The sequence below is a fragment of the Sceloporus occidentalis genome, unplaced genomic scaffold, assembly GCF_023333645.1.
Source record: "Sceloporus occidentalis isolate IW3139 unplaced genomic scaffold, rSceOcc1.0.p SCAF_3, whole genome shotgun sequence".
Taxonomy (NCBI): Eukaryota; Metazoa; Chordata; class Lepidosauria; order Squamata; family Phrynosomatidae; genus Sceloporus; species Sceloporus occidentalis.
In genome coordinates, this window is record NW_028316983.1 from 179,229,942 (window position 1) to 179,254,354 (window position 24,413).

The following is a 24,413-nucleotide window of genomic DNA, read 5'->3' on the forward strand; positions in this document are numbered from 1 at the left end:
GCTTGGCCAATCAGGCTAAGCTGTCACATACTAACTGGCCTCTATTTATGGAGGCCAACAAAGAAGCCCCCTTCCCATCAGCTTTGTGGAATGGATCAGGGGCCAAAAATGTGGAGAAATTAGGGGAGCACATGGATTTAGAAATACAGTGGGCCCTTGTTATCCACTGGAGTTTGGTTCCAGGACCCCCTGTGGATAACAAAATCCATGGATGCTCAAGTCCCATTAAATATAATGGAAAAGGAAAATGGTGTCTCTGATATAAAATGCAAAATCAAGGTTTGCTATTTGGAATTCATACTTTTTTAAATATCTTCAAGCCGTGGATGCTTGAATCCGTGGATAAAAATACCCATTGATAAGGAGGGCCAACTATAGTAAGATGAAATGAAGATAGGAACATGACTTGTGGAGGCATGTGTGAACCTTTTTGGTGTTAATAAGATTGAATGTATTAGAGGGAGAAAGGTAGGAAGATGAAAGAAAGGACTGATATGCAATTACTTATTGCAAATTTGATTCCTGCACTTTAGAGGCACCTGATGCAAATTGGTCCATGGATTTGCTGAGCTCCTTACTATAATCTTGTGATTGCTCAGCTCAAGTACATTAGAGGCACAGATTTTGCTAGCTGGAGTAATTTACTGAAGAGCTTGAAAGAGAAGATTTATTGGCATGTTATGAATGTACCAGTTTAGTCATGACCTAAGCACATGTATTGATTGCTAGTTACAACTATTTGAGTGAATATCAAGGTCAACCTTAAGTTCCTGAATCAAGAATAATGTCCCTTTCCTTTGGCTTACTCTTTGATCTAATGGCTTAATTGAGAGGGGAAATGGAATGCAGAACTTTTTCAAATGTCTGGTAGCAGTAGAAATGATGCATTGCGTATCTTACAAAATGTTCCTGTTCGACTTCACATAGTCCTGTTATACTGATTTTCTCCCTTTCCTATCACTTCTTTTGCTTCAGACAGGTTGATTGTTGCATATTGCTACCGATACAAAGAGAAATGGAAAATAAAATAAATGATTCCAGAAATGAAAACATTCGATATAATGTTTTGTATGTGACAGTTTTTTTGTTTGTTTGTTTGTTTGTTTGCTCCTCCATCATACTTCTACTGGTGATAAAGTATTTTTGTGAATATATTTCAAACAGAACATTGAAATCACGTAAAAGTGACAAAACTCGGCGTGGGGGGGGGGCACATTCTACTTCTGAAATTGCACTAAACTATATTTATGTCTCTCTTAATGGACAAACATGATTACAAAGAGACCAAAAACAAAAAGAAAAAAAGTGGTTTCTCATCTTGGTAGGACACAAATACAAACAATTTAGATATAGGATAGAACCCTCCATTTTCCCTCTTTAACTTTTTGGAGTGAATATTTATATCAGTCATGAATCATCCTTTATTGTTTTATCCTTTGGATTCTCCTGTACGAACTCGAGAAAGTGTGATTCAGACATTGTATGAATAAATAAATACACAATTCTTTGCATTTCCCTCCATGACTGCTAACTATATTCACAACCACACATGTAGATAACCCAGTTATTTTGCTTTGTCCATAATATATGGGTGCTCAAATATATCCAGCCAAAACAGACCAGTTAATTATTATATCACTAAGAGGATGTGCTACTACCCAAAACATTTGGTACCAGAAGTGTTTTGGATTTTGGATTCCCCCCCCCCCCCCACCAAAGATTTTGGAATATTTGCACATACATAATGGGATACCTTAGAGATGGAACCCAAGTCTAAGCATGAAATTAACTTCTGTTTTGTATAATCCTTATACACATAGCCTAAAGGTAATTTTATAACAATATATTTTATTAATTTTTGTATGAAATAAAGTTTGTGTACACTAAACTATCAGAAAGCAAAGGTGTCACTATCTCAGCCACCCACGTGGATGATTTTTGGAGTATGTTGGATTTTGGAATTCTGGATAAGGAATACACAATCTGTAGACAGAAAAAGAGTCATGTCACTGGAAAGAAAAAAATTATTAATGCTACATTGTATTCTAGATTGTTTTAGAACTATCCAACTTCAACTGTGATTCAGTGATTTTGGATTGTTGTTGTTGTTGTGTGCCTCCAAGTCATTTCCAACTTATGGTGACCCTAAGGCAAACCTATCATGTGGCTTTCTTGGCAAGTTTCTTCACAGGGAGTCTGAGGTTGAGAGAGTGTCCAAGGTCACCCAGTGGGTTTCATGGCTGAGTTGGGTTTCAAACTCTGATCTCCAGAGTCCTTGCCCAATGCTCAGACACTACACCATGCTGGAAGGAAAAGCGAGCAAATGGGAAATCAAGAATTAAAAGAGATATGCATTAATTGTACTAAGCAGAGCTGAATAAGAAAGACATTTGTATAAGGCTTTTTACTAACAGGGATGCAACCATCATGGACCTCAGATCAAGGAAGGAAACTGTATTGTAGCTTCAGCCAATTAACATAGAGTAAGAAAGCTGGGAATAGAGGTGGCGAAGTTACAATAAGACAGAAAAAAAAAAAAAACACTAAGCAGCAAACCTTTATTAGTATTTTCATCAAGTAATGAGACAGCTCAGTATTTTCCTACTTGGACTTCTCCTCCCTGCTGAGCCCTAGCACTGGCTGCAGTCTAAAAAAAAATGAGAGGGAGGAAAGTAGGGAGGGAGGGGAGCAGTTGTCTATCGAGTTCCTTTCAAGAGTCATCCACAGCCATTCCAAAACAGCTTGCAGCAATGTGGGCCAGCAGCATACTTTTAAAAAGTGTTTCTTTTCAAGGCAGTAATCTTGTTGTGAGATTTCTCCTGACACCCTGAGGTCATGGGAGACAGACCAGACCATGAAACTGAGGGCAAGGCCCTGAGTTCTCTGGGAACACTGTACTTCTTCCATGAGTTATGACACATACTCAACACTCTTTTTTGTTATTTATCTGCAACCAGAAGCATCCCTATAATATGACACATTACAGTAGTAGCCCTAGCCCTAGCCCTGTGATGTGATCACGCTCACTGCCCCCTTCAAATCTCATCCACATGCACTACAACACACTTTTTCTTCTTCTAAAGTTTGCTTCTTCTGATCTGACCTTCCTGTTTAAGCTATTTTCAGCATGGTGAAATTCAGTGTGGGGTAGCATCATTCAGATAGAAATCAATGATCTTGCAATTATGAGTGTCATTTGCCAGGTTTTGTAGAAACACTAGTTCTACTCCTGCCAAGCTAGGACTTTTGCTAGATCACAAAGACCTTCATGTAGATAACAACTGTTATTTTCACTTTGTTCTTGGTCTTCTTCTTCTTCTTGTTAACTGTTTTCAAGCAAATCCCCACTCATGGAGACCCTGTGGATTTGCCATCTCCAAGATTCCCTATCCTCCACTGCTCTGCTTAGATCCTGTAAATTCATACCCGTGACCTCCCTAATAGATCCATCTAGAATGTGACTTCCTCTCTTTCTACATTCTTCCACCTTTCTTATCATTATTGTCTTTTCTAATGAGCCATGCCTTCTCATGATATGGCCAAAGTACCACAGGCTCAACTTGATCATCTTGACTTCCACGGTGATTTCAGGCTTGATCTCTTCAGGGACCCATTTGTTTGTCATTTTGGCTGTTCATTGTATTCTTGGCTTTCTTCTCCAACACCATATCTCAGATGAATGTATTTTCTTCTTAACTACTTTCTTCACTGTCCAGCTCTTACATCTATACATGGTGATGGGTAATACAATGGTTGGATGATTCTGACTTCAGTGCTCAGTTGTATATATTTACTCTTTAGGATCTTTTTTACTTCTTTCATAGCTGCTAATACTAGGCTTAGGTCTACAAAAGCTCAGACTGCCAACTTCTGTTTTTCAGTTTGTCTCAAATGCAAGATCCCTTTGCATATTAAAACTAATTGGTTAATTAATTAATTTGTTAAAACTCAATAACAATTTTCAAATTCTTTATTTTAATCCTTTAATGCCAATGATTATTTTTGGTTGGTTTTTTTTTTTTTTTTTGGTGGGGTTTGGGGCTATTTTTGAGTTCTCTTCAGGAATATAGCAGACCAGGGTAAGCCAAGTGGCTCATGGGCCATGTGATGCCCTTGGGTCCCTTACGTACAGCCTCTGAACCCCCCCATAAACCCACCATGAGGTTCCAGACACCATTATAAAGCTGATTTCTGTTTCTAAATTGCTTTAGATTATTGCAAAGAATTCTGGACTAAATAGATTTTGGGTACAATATTTTTATTGTTCTCAAGCAAGATGGCATAATCAGGATTACTAGTAGCTATACCTTAACTTCTAACAGATCTAAAATATAAACTCTTGTAAATTTAAATCACAGCAACATAAAGTATCAAAAAAGTTGAATATGCAAGATTCTAGTTCATCTCATGCTGGAGCATTTCTAAAATAGTACTAGATTGCCATCTGGTGGGCAGTTCGAATCTTGCATTAAGAGAGGATTAATTCAACAGACTTGTTCCAAGGTATCAGAAATATTATCTTCAGCACTAGATCAGTGCATTCCATAACTAATGTATGAAATCATGCCTTAATTAAATTTGTAGAGAACGTTAGCATTATGTATTTGTCCTTGGTGGAAATTACGAACATATTTAGCCTTGTGTACATTGAAAAATGAGAGTAAGATTTTTCAATTTTAAATCTCACTCCTTTCATCCCTGCATAAATCATAGGTCAGCAATATACATGCTGCTAGCAGGATCTGGCTTACTGAAACTTTCATCTGGCTTGTTAACTGCTTCCAAATTCAGACTGGATTTGGAACCTTTCAAAAACAGCTAGACAGGGGATGGAAAATTGGTTGTTATTGCCTAAAATTGGCAAGCAAGCCTTTAGGCTGGTGATCCCCAATCTGTGCCCATTAAGAGACTTTGGACTTCAGCTCCCAGAAGCCTCAGCCATGTTGTCCAATAGTCTGGGGTTCTGGGAGTTGAAGTTCAAAATCCCTTAAAAGAGCACAGTTTGAGGACCACTGCTTTAGTCAATGAAACTCAAATGCCTATGTTTTCCCTCCTACTCTGATATGTTAAACTCTTAGTTTCTGCTTCTTTCCTTTGTCAAATTATTCTTAAAATGGAATTGTTACTTTTATTAAGTGCTTGATTTTTTCCATAACCTTTTGATTTAGTCAATATTTCTTTACTTTTAAAAATGTTAAAAAGCATGGTTGAAAAATGAATTCCTCAGGTGTAGCAATGAATACTGGACTGATGAAAAACTCCATAGTTCAGGACATTGTGAAAAATTTGCACTATGTTTGTTTGTTAAAAGAACCCAGCATTGTCATTATTTTCTGTACAGAACATACTATTTCCTACACAAACAATTTAGTTTTCTTCACAAAAATGTCATACATCAATTTTGCATAATATAAACTCCCAACTATTATTTTATGTTTTTTAATTTTTATTTACAAACAAAACATGACAACAAGCAGTATACTAAAACAACAACAAATAAAAATAATGTCAGAGACAATAAACCCTCAGATGTGGTTATTTCATTGAAATAGCAGAAATTAAACCATAACCCAAAATAATGCCCTGGAAATTGTAGACAAAAGGTGCATTCAGGGATCCTGGAAGACATCTTTCCATAAAAAGTTAGACTACACTGGGAGGTGTCTAGAAACCAAGTTTCCCTGGATGTATTCAATAACTGGATGCCAAATCATGTGGTAAACTATTTTATGTTCATGACCCAGCATGTTCTGCACAGAAAATAATACTTCTATGCAGATATTCTGTCTTCTGCCTGGGAAATGCTGTTTTCCAACCAAAAATAGCATGTGCAAATTTTGCACAGAATTAATTCTAAACTACAAATAGTAATTTTAGCAATTTTCTTCCTTTCTTTCAGCAGAAAGAAAATTGCTAAATTTAAATTATGCTTCCTGCAAGAATGTCCCTTGTGGACATCCTGAGTAATTGTCTGGATGCAGTGAAGGAGTGAATATGAGTGGATAAATTCAAGCTCATTCCAGACAACGCTTAAGTTATTTTGGTCCATAGGAAAACTAATGAAATTTGGCATTTAACTACATATTTAGAAATACAATGAAGGAATCAAAAGCAAAGAGGCTGGCCTTTTCTATGGGTACATTAACACAGCATATAAAAGAGTTTTAGATGTGAATTATTTTCAGTGTTTCACACTCTGCAGTGCTAGAAATTTGGATTGTATGGGGAAATTTTATTGGGGCCAGAAGCCCTTTTTTTGTCCCCTACAGCTACACCCCTGTTCAGCTTTATTATATTCTAATTGGAGGACTCCAGAGGGACCTAATGCATGTTACACGGACCATTTGCAGTAGTTTTCCCCTGCCCTGGCATTACCCTGTCCATATGGGTCAGGGCCAAAGGCCAAATTCAACTGCCAACTGTCTACAAGTGAAAAAGGCAATCCAGTAGTAAATCTGGCCCATCCCTCCTTTGAAGTGGATTAAAAAGATTTACCTTTTGCTCCAGAATTTCCTGGAAAATCCAGAATACTCCAGAGCAATGCCAGGTGGCTGTTTACACATGCCTCCCACTGTGCTGTCCAGCATTGCCACCACTGGTGCAGAGCAGTCCTCTTAGGTCACAACAAGGCACCAAGCCTTGGTGGTGGGCCCCTTGTTTTCTACCTCAGACGTAGTGATTCATGCCAGTGGCTGTGGTAACAAGCAGCTCAAAGAGATGCTGTGTAGACAGCCACCTGGCATCGCTCTGAAATTCACAGGTAATGGGGTGAATTCAGTCCAGAATCTCAGCTTTAGGGCCAGAAAACTCCAGCAGAAACCAAGGGTATTCTGACAAGTGTAGATCCACTCATACATTCGGCTTAGAAAACACTCAGGCCTTTTGTGAATAAAAGTAGCTATTTCCTGGACTTTGAGAATAACCCAGTGATCACATGGCCTGAAGGAGTAGGTTCCAGTCTGCAAATAATACCCCTCCATACCATCTGAACTGAGAACAAAAAACAGCAACATGCAGGCCCATGGCTAACATGTTCATTTTTTTTCTCCTGTATGGTTTTTAACACCTTGCCTGATGAAGAAGCCAATGGACCTTCAAAAGATTGCAGCATGTAACTGCGCATTTTGGTTGATCCAATAAAGGTATCATTGTTTGGTGTTTGTTTGTTTTTATTTCATCTATGGCCTACATGGCTACCCCAGAATGTTATTTTTTATTTTTTTTATTTTTTTAACAATCCTATAATATTGGTGATCCAGAAACGTCCAACCACAAATGAACAAATAATTTGCATATAGAATTGATTTTACTTCCTCTTCCACAACTCTTCCTCTTTCTAAATCTTGTAGTTGGTGGGAATGTTCGTACTTTCTCTCTTCCAAATATATGCCTCACTGTAATTAAACAATTTTCCCCCATCACATATGGTTGATGATTCCAGCTCCCATGGGCTAAGATATTAATATTTACTCAGAAACAGGTACCACTGTGATCAAATGGCTTTAGTCTTGGGTATGTGTGCTCCTAATAGGCTTCCAGCTTAAACCAGTTGACTGAATGTAATTCCTGTGGAAATAATTGAGTTGGGAGCGAAACAGACAGCCCCAAAATTCCAGGCTGATGGTGGCCGGTTTTCCTGTTGAGGATGCCGCAGCAGCCAAACTCACCGGCATCCCTCCGCCCCAAAGAGAACCTGGAAAAAATGGGTTCTTTTTCAGACGCTGTGCACACATCACGAATGTGCAATTGGTGCACTCATGATGTAAGAGACATGCAGTGATATCTATATGCTGCACATTGCTTACATCAAGATGGCAGCCCCCATGTGAATGGGAGGCTGGCATGATGGCGGCAGCAGCACGTTCTAGGGTTCTGGCACTTCCTGCCCATCTGTCCTGGGCTGTGGTTAGCAATAATTTTATTAGCCATAATGTTACTAAGGGCTCTTTGAGACTGGTCTAAATTAATGTGTATTCTCACAGTATAGTTGCTTGGGTTTAGTGATTGCTATCACCATGTTCATTGATTCCATTCATTTTGGGGACTGTTTGTAGTGATTTCTTTGATTGAATCATCTAGGGGTTTTCTAAATACACATTCATCTTCTCTAGGAATAATTTTTGAGGAAATTCTATGGATTAAACGGCCAATTGTCTCATCTCTGGGCTTTTCTTTTTTTGAAAAAAGGTTATAATATTACAATGCAAATGCTCCATTTCGCTCATGGACTGAAGGCCAAAACAGACAGGCAGTAAGCACCAGCTTCCAGGTGGCATGGGGGCATGGCATTCAGACAGTGCATGCCCCCAAGCCACCAGGAAGCCACATGGCTGACTGCATGTGCACTGGCTTTACAGCATTTTGGTGACACGGTAACTACATGTGCCTCACCACACCACAGAAATGCCAAAAAGCCACTGCCACCACAGCTTTTTTCCAGTTCAAAAAGGAGTGACTATATGCCTTTCTTTTTTTTTCTTTTTTTTTTTTTTTTTTGAGCTGGGAAAATGCCAGGTGGGGAGTGTGTTGTGCAGTTGCTGCAGCCCAGAGATCACATGACACCACTCCTTCAGGACCATCGGTTTCAGCCCTGAGGCACAATGGCCCTCTTCATACGGGCCTTTGCGGCACCCCCATCACGTGCTAGGGGTTGGCTGAGGGTGCACCGCCCTAGCATGTGACGGGGGCGTCAAAATGGCAGCGCCCTATACTCACGGGCACCACCATTTTGACGCGACGGATGCTTAGCATCCGCAGGTCCTGGCATCATTGTGATGCCGCAAGTGCGCATTGGCGCACTGAGTCATCACAAATGCACCACAAGAAGAACCTGCTTTTTAAGGGTTCTTTTTACTGTGCGAGGGAGCCACTCAGTTTGTCCTCTGCGGCTCCCTTGCGCAGCAAAACAAGGTGCGGATAGACCACCCTCTTTGGGCAGTCTGTATGCTGTCTATAGCACTTTAAATGCATTTTTTTAAAGGGAGAATGGGAAGAGTAGGCAACATATTGTTCTGATATACCTCAGAATTAAAAGAAATCCACTGAAGAATGTGAATAAAATGTTGCAGCTGCTGGGAATTGCCAGATAATTAGTAAATAGTCTGGAACGACAGAAATACTGATGGTTCCTTCCTTTCTCTTCTCAACTTTAGAAGCTCCCTGAAGGCTGACTGAGAGTTTTCTTGTCCAGATCAGCATATCATCAGCCACTTGGCTAGGTTTCCTTTAACTATGTGAGCCAAAACGTAATATTGTGCTCCATACACACACATATACACCCAGAATCTTTGAAAAGAAGACACTTTTTTTCTGGATACTTTGCAAGCCTAGGCTGTTAAAATGAAGCTGTTAAGCTAATCCTCTCAGCTACAGAGCTCTCAAATAGCAATGCAGCTGATAAGGATTTGGGCCCTTATCAACCTCAAGCAGGATTATCTGTTCTAATTTTAACATAAAAGTCACTTCCCTTAGTTAGCACTTTTTTAATGGAAGGTTTCAAAATTTGACCTGAGCTCAATAATCTCCTTTTCAACTAATCTGTATTCTAACCAGATGGTAAAGGTCCAGACAATCTTGGACTTAACAAAGATCTTTTTCTCCCTGCCAAACCATATATGTAAAGAAGGCCTCATTTTGCCCTCATATTTTGCTAGACCTGGTTGTGTATGTTTAAGATGTATTTCAACAACTAACTGGAAAAGATTAACACACCCAAAGAGGGAAAAAGGTGTTTTCCTCTCCTCTCTGCAGTCACATTTAAAATCTTGCCATTAAAAGCGGCTAAACAAGACTCTCCAGTTTGCATCTACACATGCTCCATGGAAGACATTGCTGAAACTGTCAAGGACAGCATCCAACTAGACAATGTTGAAGACATGACTAATGGAAATACTTGTTCTGTTGTTAAGTACATCTTTGGAAAGCCAATTTGCACAAGGACACTACTTCTTATATCTACTCTAGGATAGGACTGCATAACCTGCCAGGTACAGTGAACACGTGGTGCCTACAGATTTTTTTGCACCTTCCCATGTCACTTGCCACACCTTTTACTGTCAGTCTTTTACACCACTCATTCTTTCCCTATCCTTCTGGTGTCTGCCACTAGATTTCAACCCTTGCTGCTGCTGCTGCTGCTACTGCTGCACTCTCTCTCTCTCTCTCTCTCTCTCTCGCACACCACTGCCAACCACCACAATCCAATGATGTTGCACATTACATCTGCCAAGAGGAGGTTGTAGGAAGTCAGTTCAAATACCTAGCTTTCTGAGTGCTTAAGGCCAAGGCATCTTCCAGGAGCTGTTATCTGGGGGCTCTAAAGTACTCTCAGTGGTGCTGTACTGTGTGCAGGAGCTGCCATTGCTAGAGATGGAGCTGAACTCACTTCATGAAAGAGGTCCAGAATTTCCTCTACATATGTGTGAACATCTGTCCATGTGTGTGTGCAATTTTTCATATATAACCATTTTGTGGCCCTCAAATCCTATCCAGATTTTGATGCCATGAAAAGTTTTGTACATGTTTTATAGGGACTCTTGGAAATGTAAAGATACTGTGCACTTTTCTTAGGAATGCCACTCTTAAACATGCAGCAGCAAAAAAGAAATAGAGAAAGGGAGGGGGAAAGCTGAACTAGGGAAGGGATGTTCATGCAGTTTGGTTAGGCTATTCACTTTGAAATTTAATCATATAGTCAGTTCTCTATATCCATGCATTCCACATCCATGGATTCAACCAACCACAGCTTGTGTGTGTGACTGTGGCAAACAGCAAGGTATGTTTTTGCAAGGTTTGCATTGGGTATATCCCAAAACAAACCTTGCTGTTTGCCATTTTATATAAAGGATGCCATTTTACTATACCATTGTACATAATGGGACTTGAGCATCCATTGAGTTTGGTATCCATGGGAGAGGGAGGGTCCTGGAACCAAACCTCAGTAGATACTAAGGGCCTACTGTATACTTTTAAGAGAACTGCAAATCTTTAATCTCTCCATTAAATTTACTCCAAAAGTTCTAACTTTTATAATTGTCTCTGTGTTATATGCCTCTCCTAGTGTCCATTTCTAAAGATACCAGATATGAAGTGTGTGTGTGTGTGTGTGTGTGTGTGTGAGAGAGAGAGAGAGAGAGAGAGAGAGAGAGAGAGAGAAGGGGTTTTAAAAATGATTGGACCTCACATTCCTGGTAAGAATGGTTTACCACCAAGCCTTTACTTTCAGCAACATCCCCAAGGCCACTGGAATGTCTCTCGCATTTTCATTGTTATGTTATGGGCATTTCTTCAATCTGCACACCATGATTCTACTTTCTCACAATTCATTTCTATGATCAGGAATGGTGAAGTGGTACCAAATGGGATCTGTTGTTGTTGTGTGCCTTCTCTAGCGTCTTCTGGCTTATGGTGACCCACTGTATCATGGGGATTTCTGAGGCTGAGATTGTGTAAATTGCCCAAGGTCACCCAGTGGCTGACTGGGAATTTGAACCCTGGTCTCCAGAGTTGCAGTCCAATACTCAAACCACTAAACCACTCTGGCTTCAGAATGGAAGTTAACCATAAGATAATATGGGAGGCTGAGAAAAAGTTCCCTACAAAACTTTCTCTATGGTACTTGTCCAAAGGGAAGACAAACCAATGACCACTGGGCAAGAATCAAAGGTGGGTTCCACACCGCCCAAAAGTACGTGCTCGGCACCTACTAAGGTTAGAAAGGGGCGTCCTTTCCAGACGCCCCTAACCCTAGTACATGCCAAGCATGTACAAAATGGTGGCGCCCATTCTACATGGGCGCTGCCATTTTGACGTAGCAGATCCTTAGCGTCCGCATGTCGTGGCATGGAAATGATGCCACAAGTGTGCCATTGGTGCCTTGTGGCATCATAACCGGGCCGCAAGGGAATCGTGTGGTTTGTCCGCTGCGCCAGGGAATTGCTGTGCCAGGGAATCGTGTGGTTTGTCCGCTGCAGTTCCCTGGTGCAGCAAACACCTTTTGGGCAGTCTGTAAAGTGCCAAAATTTGATCTTGACATCATTTATGAAACTTGTGTAATTGGGCTAGTTTAAGGGAATTTGACACAAACACCCATTTGACAGATGGCCAATCGGAACTACACATAGGTTATATGAAAGCAGTATTGCCTCCTGCACTACTTAAATAGTGACACTAATTGATTATTGATTTCTGGAGAGATGATTCTGTTTCCTTTCAGCTTTAAATTTATGGCACTGTGGGGAACTAGCTATTTTAGAACTCAGAAAAAATCCTGAGGAATTAGTTATGCAAGTTAATTTTAAAGAAGGACAAAAATGATTAGGATATATTTAGATCATCGCTATAGATGCTAGTGCTATCTGAAAGTTAAAACCATTTAAAAGCAGTGAAGGATAATTAAACCAGTATAATTAGGACTGGGAGTGAGAAAAAGCATGATTAATGCTATTCTGAATCCAACTGCTAGTTGTTTTTTGCAAGGCACATTCATTTTAAAATTGTGGCTTAAATCATGTTGCTAGTTTTGAATAGAGTAGACCCACTAAATCAATGACATTTACTTACATGATGACTCACAATTCAACAGTTGACTGAATGGGTCTACACTAGTTGGGATTAACCAACAGAGTGCTGGGGCAGGTGGTCCACTCCTAGACTACCTCCCCAGCATACTCTGGGTGAAACACCTGAGCCCCAAGGGCAATCCAGCCCACATCCAGAATGCCAAACCAAGATGCCCTCATTTAACTCACAAGACTTAAGTGAGGGTTTTATATCTTAGGCCAGCCCCAAGGCAAGTCTCTTTCCCTACCTGTTTAGTCTCAAGACCTAAACAGTCAGTTCCAGAGACTTAACCTTCACCTGAGAAGGTGCCATATGAATCACATGAATCTTATCTTCCCCAGTATATATCAGGGAAACCTATTTATGACCACATCCTAGCCAATTATCATACTCCCCAAACAACAGTGTGGGGTAGACAAAAACAAAAACAAAAAACAAAACTAACAACCACATTTGGAAAGGGGAGAAAATTCCTACCTGGCCCAAAGAAACCAGAAAAACCCACACTGATGTAGAGGGTGGGCCAGCTTCATCAAAGAGGGAGAGTGAGGGGCTGAAGTTCTGCTCCCACACCTCTCCAAATGTGCCATGTCAATTTAACTGTTAGTCTCTCTCCCTGAGAGGCCAGCAAAGGCTCACCCCCCAATCACATCCAATTGGGGGATAATCATTCTTTGCAAAAACATTTTTTGCAGAAAAATAGAATAATAGAATAACAGAATCATAGAGGTGGAAGAGACCACAAGGGCCATCCAGTTCAACCCCCTGCCATGCAGGAAATCTAACAAACATTTTTATGTGGGGGGAAAAATCTGGCAAACTCAGCGATGTGTCTTTCTTGACTAAATAAATTCGCTGTTATTACAATCTCCATCTGTACCTACTGCCTTCTACTTTACCAAGTGTGATAATTCTTTCTAATGAGCCTGACTACCTATAACTTTACTTATATCCTATCTCTCCCCAGACTGAGATTCAAGGAGACTGGAAGTCATGTCCTCTCATGATATGTCCAAAGTATGATAGTTTAGTCATCTTCACATATAACAAGAGTTCTAGTTTAATTTGTTCTAATATCCATTCATGTGCCCTTTTTAACAGTCTTATGATATCTGTAGAATTATTCTTTAGTACCACACTTCAAATGAAATGATTTTCCTCTTGTCATGGAAGAAGGCTAATGTCATTGTTACCTTCAACTCATTTCCTAGTTATGGTGACTCTAAAGCAAACCTACCATGGGATTTTCTGAGGCTGAGAGTATGTGTATCTCCCAAGGTCACCCAGTGAGAATCAAAACCTGATTTTCAGAGTAATAGTCCAACACTCAATCCATTACACCACGCTGGAACAAGGTAAGCCTCCATTATTTTGTTCACAATGTGCATCTACAAGGAATGTGAGATATTCTCTTGGAAGTATTCTTATATTACAGTGAGTAATGGTATAGTCATGAGCTCTCTGTGATAATTTTTTGTGGGGTTTTTGGGGATGCTGGCCATGAAAGCCTTCAACTTTGTGATAATTTGTGATCTTCTTCAGCACCTAGAAGATGCATAAAGTTCTGTGGCCAATGTTGAGGTGGAAAATGTTTTGTTCAGTATTATTTTTTTTAAAAAAATCACTGTGAGTCATTATTATCCATCAAATGTCAGTTCTAAATATTTTTGTATGCACTTGTAGAAACAGCACCAAACTTTAACAACTACTACAAAACTCCACAATCAAAAACCAAAATAGTTGGCTGTGATCCTGTATCAGCTTGCAGGGTATAAAATCTTCTCTCCACCACCTATATACGACACACCTGGAAGCTAACAATCTGAAACCATGGTAATTTAGTGACCAAGGAAGTAGAGGGCTGGTCAGGTAACTTCTGACTAAGCGCAACTGGATTCCCAAAGCAAACAGCATCATCTGGGATTTTCTGAAAGATGACTCGGTGAGAGGTTGCCATGAATGTTTCCAATTAGTTTCTGGGCAAAGTAGAAAGTGTTGATTATTGCATTTACAGCCCTACATGGTTTGCGCCCAGGTTACCTAGAGAACCACCTTCTCTGATACCAACAACCCTGTGTACTCAGGTCTTCTGGAAAATGTCTGCTCCAATTAGCCAGGACTAGATAGGAAACAGTTTCCCAGAGGGCCTTTTCAGCTGCTGCCTCCAGTCTGTGGAATGACCTGCCAGAAGAGATACAACAGATGAAAACAATGATAGCATTTAAACCAATGTTAAAGACAATCTCTTCCAGCAGGCCTACCCAGTCAAAGGGTCTGCCTTTGCTTTCCTCAGAGGCTGAGAGAGAATGACTTGCTTAAGGTCACCAAGTGAGTTTCTTTAGCCAAGCAGTAATTTGAACCTGGTCTCCAGATTCATAATATCAAATATAGACACGTTCCAAATGTGCAAAAAGTATGTACTAGGTACGTACTAGGGTTAGGAAAGGGCATCCTTTCCGGACACCCTAACCCTAGTACGTACCTAGTACATATAAAATGGCAGTGCCCATTCTACATGGGTGCCGCCATTGGGACATCACGATTGCGCCGCCTCCAAACGGAGTGTCATGGAAGTGACGTCCTGGCACCATGTGAGGGCGCCTGGGGCGCCCTTTCTGCAGCGCCGGAAGGAGCTCCGAAACGGAGCCCCTTTCAGGTTTGTGGCACTGGGTGCAGCCTTTACACGGCTGCGTCAGCATCACAGAAGAAAGGGGCCGAGCAGCCCCTTTCTCTTCATCCCTGCCACTGTCGGGTGTCCTTGGGGCATGAAGCCCCAAGGACACCCCTTTCCAGGCCACGGGGAAGCGGCCTTTTGCTGCTTCCCCGCAGCCTGGAAAGTGGCAGATCAGGGCGTCAGAGGTTGCCGCTGTGGCAGCTGAGGCCCCGATCCGGCAGGGAAAGGGGCGGGAAAAGGCCGCCCCAAAAGGGCGGTCTGTAAACCGCCATAGATGCCTTCAATACCCAGAGTTTATTTGACATCAGTACTAGGAAGAACAGGGTTGTGTTGTTGTTTTTTGAGATTTTGAGAAACAAAATGCAGTTTAGCTGTAATACTTCATTTATTCTCAACTTTTAGACAATGATAACTAACAACAACCTACAAACAGTGGGCAAGATTATCTAGTTCTTTGGCAACAGCATAAGGATCTAAGATGTGATTTCGGCATTCTAAAAATATCTTGTTGGGTGGGGAGGGGGGGGGGTTAATATATTTTCTCTCCCAGACTTTGCACAGCTTTGCTGTAGGGTTATCCATCATGCTATCTGGGTGTTCCACGGGTAATGAAATATGATCTAAATCTTTAAAGCAAATTATTGGCTAAACAATTATGCTCAGTTTCATACAAGGCAGTTATCTCTTCCATCACACGGTCCTCTACTCCCTTATCTGCTATTCTCAGACTCTAGCAATAGGGCTCTATTGATACAATCTGATACATCAAGATCTGAAATTATTCTTCAGTCAGATTCTTCTCTGTTGGAGGGTAGATTCAGTGTGGTGATTACATTAATTTGATATGACAGCTTAGATTAATCAGGATTTATAGGAGAAGATGTGAAATATATATTTGGGCAACTTACAATAAATAAACAGAAAATGATATCTATATAGAAATATACAGTAAATATAACATAAATGCAGGAAATCAAAGGCAAGGTAAAGTACAAGAAGAAGTATAATTCATAGGAAAACATTACAGGCTTAAATCCAATGTTGGTCCCCAAACAGTTTCAGAAGGATGGGTGAAGCACTTTCTGTGAAAGAGCAGTCCAGGGGATGCAACTTGAGATATCCCCTATACCTTATTTCACTAAACCTCTTCTAATGAAAATTGAAATAACTTTCATTGAGAAGTGGGGATATCATATCCCATAGGGATCAAAATATTAATTGTCTCTTCTTGGTTGAGACCATAAAACTTTATTACCTCTGAAACTTTGGAGATTTCTGGTTTTCTTGCATTCTAGTTATGGAGTAATAATGCTTGAAAACCAGCTAAAGATTCTGAAATAATGATTATGGTAGTCAAAGGCTACATAACAGTCTTCTTCATCCATACCGTTTTATACTTAAGAAGATTAAGGCCAATAACAGATGGCCTTAAAGGGCTGCCCCTTTGTGCACTGGATTGAGGCTGCAGCAACCTCACACCGTGGCCCTGATCTGGCCTTTTCCTGGTGCAAAAAGGAGCAGCAGAAAGCCTCTTCTTTTTGCACCGGGGAAAGGGCACCCCTTTCACCTCTGCCGCTGCTCTTCTCCATTACTGCAGAATGCAGCATATGGTCGCTGCACTGCAGAAGTGTTCCCATGCTTCTTGCCATGTGGTTGGGTGGGTGACATGAGGCCAAATTGAGGGTGGAGCATGTGGCGTGCTGTCACCAAGCCCCCACGCCTTCCCCAAACTGGCTCTTATTGCCGGTCTGTTTTGCCCCAATAACTCTTTCTCTCATTCTCTCTCTTCCCAATATCTTTCTGCACCAGAAAAAAAGAAAGAGAAAATGGAAGGACTTTGGAATATTGAATCTTATTAAAGCCACAGTTCATGCTAAAACATACCCCAGGATTAGTAGATTAGTAGAGCTCTCACTCACTCAGTCTCAATCCTTTCCTCTCTCTCTCCTCTCACTTTGGCATATTCTCATCTTTTACACTTAAACATTGGTGTAGAAGACTCCTGTTTTCTAAAGTCAAAAGTACAAGTAAAAGGTCAGATGCGGTCCAGTTTACGTTTTAGTAGTTTTGGGATAATCTCCAAAGGGACCTAATTCATCTTAGATTTCAGGCTTCATTGAAATCTATTGCTTTTTGTTACTTTGCACTGAACATCATCAGCTTGTTATATCACACCGGATGGTTCCTTGGATCCACAACATGGGTCCATGTTCAAATGTATATGGATAAATCTGGCTACATGCCACATCTTCTTTATACTCCAGTTTTCTGCATGGACTTGCTTCCACTTTACTTCTTTACTTCTCCATGTCTTTATTATGAAGCATTTCTGTTCTAAAAATGCTTCTGTTTTCTTTTTCTTTTTTTTCCAGACCTCACTTTCAGTAACAATGATGTTTACATGCTTATTTTCCTTTCAGAACATATGGGACTGCAAATAAATTTGTTTGTTTTTTCCCTGAGCTTCCAAACCCTTCACTTTTAGATTGGGCTATTTTTGTTGTTGTTGTTTTGCAACAGTGAAACTTTACTTGGATCAGTATGTTGTTCATCATTTTTGAAATCTTAAAAGCTTTAATTAGAACTCTGTGAAGTTTCCTCTTTTCCAGTGAGAATAAGTCCAGCTTTCTTAATCTTTCTGCATGACTTCAATCTTTGAAGCTTTGCTTCCCTCTGATTGTGCTATACTGCATTAATGATAGCATAAAAGGTATGAATAAACATTAAAATGCTTGGATCTCAGAGTTTCAACATCACCTCATTAATTTTGATGTCCTAAAAACTATACATATTTGCTACTCAGAATTTTTTATGCTTTGAGTATAGATAGTAGGCCTGCTGGTGCAAAAATAATAAATGGATTTACAAGTGTAATCTGGAAAAAAAGAAAAAAAAAGAAATACCCCATTTTTGCATTCTTGTTAATGCAATAAATGTTACAGTATAAAACCCCACTGGTATAATTATCACCACCTTCAAAAAATCAGAAATAGGGAATGTATGTATGTGGTCGAAGTTTTAGGGATCATAGGAAGAACATCCTATGGTAAGCCAGGATTATCTGTAGTAGTTCGCAGTAACTGTTCTGAATTTTAGACAAGAATCTTTTCCAATTCTAGATATCAAGAACAGAACCTGGCAAAGCATGGAATCAACACACACAATGAAAAGTCTACTTGGACACTGAGAAGTAAAATGGAAAATACCAGCAACATCAGAGAATGGTTGCAAGCAACAATATTTGGTAGGGCCCATCTATTTATATTATCTGTCAAATAATATCATAATTAATTATCTGGTCAAGTATTCCCTTGTCAAAGGAAATAATGATTTGCAGTTGCTTTGGGGAACAGAGTTGAGGTGATGCCACATTTCTTATATTGTTTCTCTCTGTCTTCCCCTCCCTCTCCTTCTCTTCTGACAATGATGACCATGAAATTGGAGGCGCAGAGATGTTACTTACATGTATAAGGGTTTAGAGGCTTATGTGGGACAGACTTTCACCCAATTATGTCTGTCTTCATAGGTCTTGTTTCATAGTATTGCTGGTGTATTTCAGATGAGATGGAATAGTAAGGCCTGCAGTCCTGAGGCTATGGAACCTTAAGTGTGAAGCTTTCAGAGGCTATGATCTATCCAAAAGCACAGACAGGTTTTTGCTATCTGGGTGAAACTGTGTTTGAACAAAGTCCAAATTTTCCTTTGCATTTGAATGCTGCCATGTCAGTGAAGTGGGGATTAATCAACTTTGGCTTAAAGGAGATAGAGTCTCCAAGATAAGCAAGTTTATTGGGATTAAAATAAATTATCTAAGTTTATTTGATTTTAAATAAATAAATAAATAAATAAATAAAGACAGACAGACAGACAGAATTTACCACTCTACTGACATATGGCCCAGCACCCACCTTTGCTTATATTGGGAGCTGTTTTGGGGTACACTAGCTGAAACATAGATAACTGTAGATTGCCTACTGCCTTCAATATCTCCCTTTTGAAAAACTCTCATCTATCCTGAACTCCCTTCTTTTTTACTGTGGGATCACACCTGGTATTTCACTACATTTACTGCAATCAGCTTTCCCAAAGTCTAGAATGTGTGTCTGACTATGCTTGGCTTCCACCTTCCACTGTATAGCAAACAAACTTCGGGAGAACATGATCATTCTCATCTAAGGACCCCACCACTTCCACTCCATTAACTGGGTCATCCCTGTTCATTAGGGCCAAATCTAAAAGAAGTGATCTCCTTGTTGCCTCTTCCACATTTTGGACAATGAAATTGTCTTCCAGGCAAGTGAGGAGTTTGCTCAACCTTAAATGTTGGACTTCCAGCAAATATTAGGATACTGGAAACCATCCATCACTACCACATATCTCCTTTTTGAGTGTGTAATCATTTTTTCTAAAAAGAAATAATTTAATTCCTCAGTCTGATTGGGAGTCTGTAGTAGACGCCCACAATAATATCCCTGTTTTTTACCTCCCTTTTAATTTTCACCAAGATGCTCTCCACCAGGCTTCCAAAATTAAAGTCATGGATCTCTTCACAGGTGTAAACATCCTTGACGCATAATGCTACATCTCCTCCTTACCTGTTTGTCCTATTTCTGTTTAAAAAGTTATATTTGTCTATTATTACATTCCATTCAGGAAATGTATGCCTATTATATCATGTTTGCTTTGCTGTGCTAGGAGTTCAAGTTCATCTTGTTTATTTCCCATGCTCTGTGCATTAATGTAGAGCCATCTAAAATCATGGGACATTCCCCCATCTGCCCATGTAAAGTTTTCCCCCTCCTACTGTTGAGTCCTTGATCTCTCCCTAACCATTTAATGATTATCTCTAGCCCTTGATGAACTCCTGCCTTCCAAAATACTGTCTCCCTCACCTACATAAATCAGTTTAAAGCCCTCCTTAGGCAGCAAAGATAATAATAAATATTTAGAAATTTGTGGGGTTTGGGGGACTAGTTTTTTGAGTGTTTTTCAGACTGTGTGGCCATGTTCTAGAAGAGTTTATTCCTGACGTTTCACCAGCATCTGTGGCTGGCATCTTCAGAAAATTTTCTGAAGCATTATCTGAAGATTCCACAGGTGCTGGTGAAATGTCAGGAATAAACTCTACTATAACATGACCACATGGCCTGAACACCCCCCCCCCCAAAAAAAAAAAAAAAAAAACTATTCAGAAATTTGATTGGCACTGCAAATGAACTTTCATGTTCCCTAACCCACAACCTTCCTTTGTTTGATAGTTTCTCATTGTTGATATTTTGGGTGATGAACCTTGCCCGTGGTCCCGGTCTGGTGCCAACTGGATGAAGATGCCAGCTTCTCTCCAACTCAGGATCAGAGCAAAACTCCAAACAGGCTTTTAGCTTGCTGGAACAATGCCTAGTGAAAAAGCTGCTTAATTAAAGAATCACACTCCAGCAGGTTCACTCCTTAGAGGGCTTTATTACTTTGTTTCTAAATAACACGAGCTAGTTACTACTATACAAAAACTCTTACTCTCACACCACGCTATCACCAACTCTCAGACTCCAAAACTCCCAGACTCCCACAATTCATCAGAACAGCATTTTTTTCTTATGTACAATATTCCCACGATGTGACTACTAAGTCCAGCCTCCTTCTGTACAAGTTTCTATGCAACATAGAAACCAATCCCTATTCAGACTGAAGACATATCATATTTACATTTAGTCTTGTTCAGTTGGCCTTGAACATCTGTCTGTGGCTCTGGCCTCTGACCTCCGGCTGTAGCCAATTTAGACTTCTGCAGACATTGCCTTAAGGAAAAAAAAATACAAATTTTGACTTTGAATGAGGCTTAAAGATTAGATAATATTGTCCATCAATTGTACAGCACTTGGAAGTTACCTTTGGGAGATACTACAACTCCCAGAATCATCATACTAGATGCTTCCAGGACAGCCTGGGAGTTGTAATCTGAAAAGTAACCTGCTGCAACTCAGGTCCCATATACTCATCTTGTGTATTTACAGAATTTATATGTTGTCAACTTCTTTCTGTTTCTAACTCTTTTACTGCTTTTTCTTTCCATCCAGTGACACAAGAAGAAAATCCTTTATTGTTGTTGTTGCTGCTGCTGAGTTTTCACAGGGGACCTTTTCAGAGAATGAGAAATAACCAGCAATAACTTTGCTTCTTCCTAGTTTCTATGACAGAAACTATCTCAAACTTCACTAGATCCATTTGAATGCCCCTTCCTGTACCTAAAATGGTAGTAGAAAAGAGGAACATGTACTGATAATACTACATGAAGGTTACTTGGAGAAATTCAAATGCCTCAACATCAAAATAAGAATTGTCTTAATTTAAAACAAAATAGCCATAAATTCCAAATCTACAATTTAGCTCTCCCAGTATATCTGTTTTCCAATAAAAATATTTCATTTTCTGTGTGGCATTTCTTAATGATTCTTCAAACTCGGAAGTACAATAGAAATAAGATACTACTGGAAAAAGTCAAGATAATACATTTTGCTTTAGCATAATTTTGAATTTTAAAAGCACTTTCATACTCACTCCCATTAACCCCCAGTACTACAAAGGTTCAGGGTTTAATTTCTTTGAACTTGAACCATCTCTCTGTGTCTTGAAACTCTTCCTCTCAAGCTCATTATAGATGAAAGGAACCTTGCCTCTCCTTTTTCTTCCGACAGTTTTTCAAAATCCAAATGGTGTTTTCAGGATTCTGCATTAATATTAACTTTTTGATCATTATTGAAATTACATCTTGACATTTTTATTCTAATTCTTTCTCCATGCGATTAGTGGAGACTTTCATCAGAGGGAAGTTGCAATTGGCATGGTAAATGAATTAGAATGGGAGGGAAGTAGGTGCCACAATGCCTTATATCCTAAAAGTCAAATGAGACAATAGACTTCTGCTCTAGGTATGAAACCAATTTAAAAAAAGACTTAAATATTAGTTTCTGTCTTTAAAATTATACTCCATTTATTTCCCCTCTCCCAAATTTATAGTTACAGATTTTTAAGTAGGACAAAATTGTATTGAGACATCTAAAACTGCTTTTGTAATATAAAGTTTTTGAATCTGTTTATGGAAATACTAAGGGCAGGCACTTCAAAATACAAAGCACTGATACAATGCATTTTCTTTTTTACTGAAGGCAATTATGAAACCCAGTTCATTTCAACAGAAGTAAAGTTATACTGTACTATGAGCCTTTACATTTTGTATTGTAACAACGAGACAGTGGAGATTACCATTAACAAATATGTCAAGATCTGGATACAGTGGTCCTCACACTCTGGTCCTCCAGGAGTTTTGTACCAGCTCTCAGAAGCCCCAGCTAACTTGGACAACAGCCAGGAATTCTGAGAGCTAAAGTCCAAAATGTGTGAAAGACCAAAGTTTGGAAACCATCAGTCTAGAAGATATTTCATCATCATCATCGCCGTCATTGTCGTCATCGTCATCATCATGATATAGAATCCTGTAGTGGCCTTACATCTCTATAAGTACACTTATATTTCTGAGAATAAGAATTGTGCATTATATATGATCCATATCCAATAAAGGGCTACTGTTACATTACTATATAACAGAGTCAGCAAAGTGTCCAATGCACACTGGGGTACAATGTTCATTAGTGCCTGATGTGCATTGGTGTACATTGTACATCAGAGTACAATACACACTAATGCACTACATGTACCAGTGCGCATCACACACTGATGTACATTGTGCACTGGTGCCCATTATGCAGCAATTTGTATTGGTCCTGATGTGTATCAAGCACTTTTGCCAGTGTCCCATTATGCATCTTCACAATTTAGTAAAGGGTTTTTTTTAGTTCCTCTGCTACATAGCTAGGGATAAATAAAGTTATATAATGTAAGAGGTCACATAGGATTCCTATTATTAATATTACCAGTGCTATTATGATTACCAGTTTTTGCTTTTATAACAGACCATCCTAGGTTTATGTACAGTATGTGTATGTGAGTCAGTGTGGTATAGTGGTTTGAGTGCTGGACTACAACTCTGCAGACCAGGGTTTGATTCCCAGCTCAGCCGTGAAACCTACTGGATGACCTTGGGTACGTCACATGCTCTGAGCCTCAGGGTAAGGCAATCGCAAACCTCTGAACAATCATGACAAGAAAGCCCCATAATGTTTGTCAACGTATAGTGACCTTTGAATGTGATAGGGTTTTCTTAGACAAGGAATACTCAGAGGTGGTTTTGCCAGTTCCTTCCTCTGATACAAAGCCCCCAGCACCAGGTATTCATTGTTAGTCTTCCACTCAGGTACTAACCAGGGCTGACCCTGCTTAACTAACGAGTTAGCCACATATGTTAGGTTTACATATCACAGTAGACGTAACTGTTGCATGGCAGGATCACAACTGTCCTCTGCAACTGTGAACATCTTGTAAGTACAAAAGACAACACAAATGACATGTGGAATAGGAAAGAAGGATGATTAGATAACAGAACATTAAACAAGTAAAATTGAATATGAGGTTGTTTATCATAAGCAAATATTGTATTATCAAGTAAGTAGGCAAGGTAGCAAAACAAACAGAATAAGACAAGACTTTTATACCTGTAAAATGAAAAATTACACTCTGGAACTTGTTAATACATTATTTTATTAGAAAAATTATACTGTCCATTCTCTCCAATAATAGTACTCAAATGGCTAAGTAATGGTAAATACAGGTTGTTGTCTTTTTGTTTGCTTTTAAAATAAAAATAAAGAGAAATATTAAAACACAATATTAAAAAGGCATCAATAAAAGAAAGGTCAATACCAGTGTGATGCAGTGACTTGTGTGTTGGACTACAACTCTAGGGCTTGGTTCCCTTTTGTCCATAGAAACCCACAGGATGACCATGGGCAAGTCGCACAGTCTTAGCCCCCAAAAGCCCTAAGATAGGGTCAATTTAGGGTGGCCGTAAGTTGGAAATAATAATGATGATGATGATGAAATTACCTGAAGGCACACCACAATAACATCAAAAGAAAGAGCAACACAGTTTAATTTCAAAAGAGCTGTCTGATAGAAGAGGTCTTTGTTGTGGTAAGGACAGTTTACCCTCCCCTTCTAGAGAGCCTGGGAAAATCCATCAGAAAAGCCCTCTTTTGGTTCCTCATCAAACATGCCTATGAAGATG

General features: G+C 39.6%; 1 protein-coding gene across 1 annotated transcript in view; it reads left to right on the forward strand.

The window, feature by feature from the left end:
* The window catches only part of LOC149317169 (uncharacterized), an 80,767-nt gene extending 59,209 nt beyond the window's left edge, over nt 1-21,558 (forward strand). The window contains exons 3-4 of the mRNA XM_089518835.1: nt 18,355-18,479; nt 21,310-21,558. Coding sequence (XP_089374961.1) covers nt 18,355-18,479; nt 21,310-21,401 — 217 coding nt within the window. The 3' untranslated portion in view covers nt 21,402-21,558. The remainder of the gene's footprint in view (nt 1-18,354; nt 18,480-21,309) is intronic.
* The last annotated feature ends 2,855 nt before the right edge of the window (nt 21,559-24,413 follow it).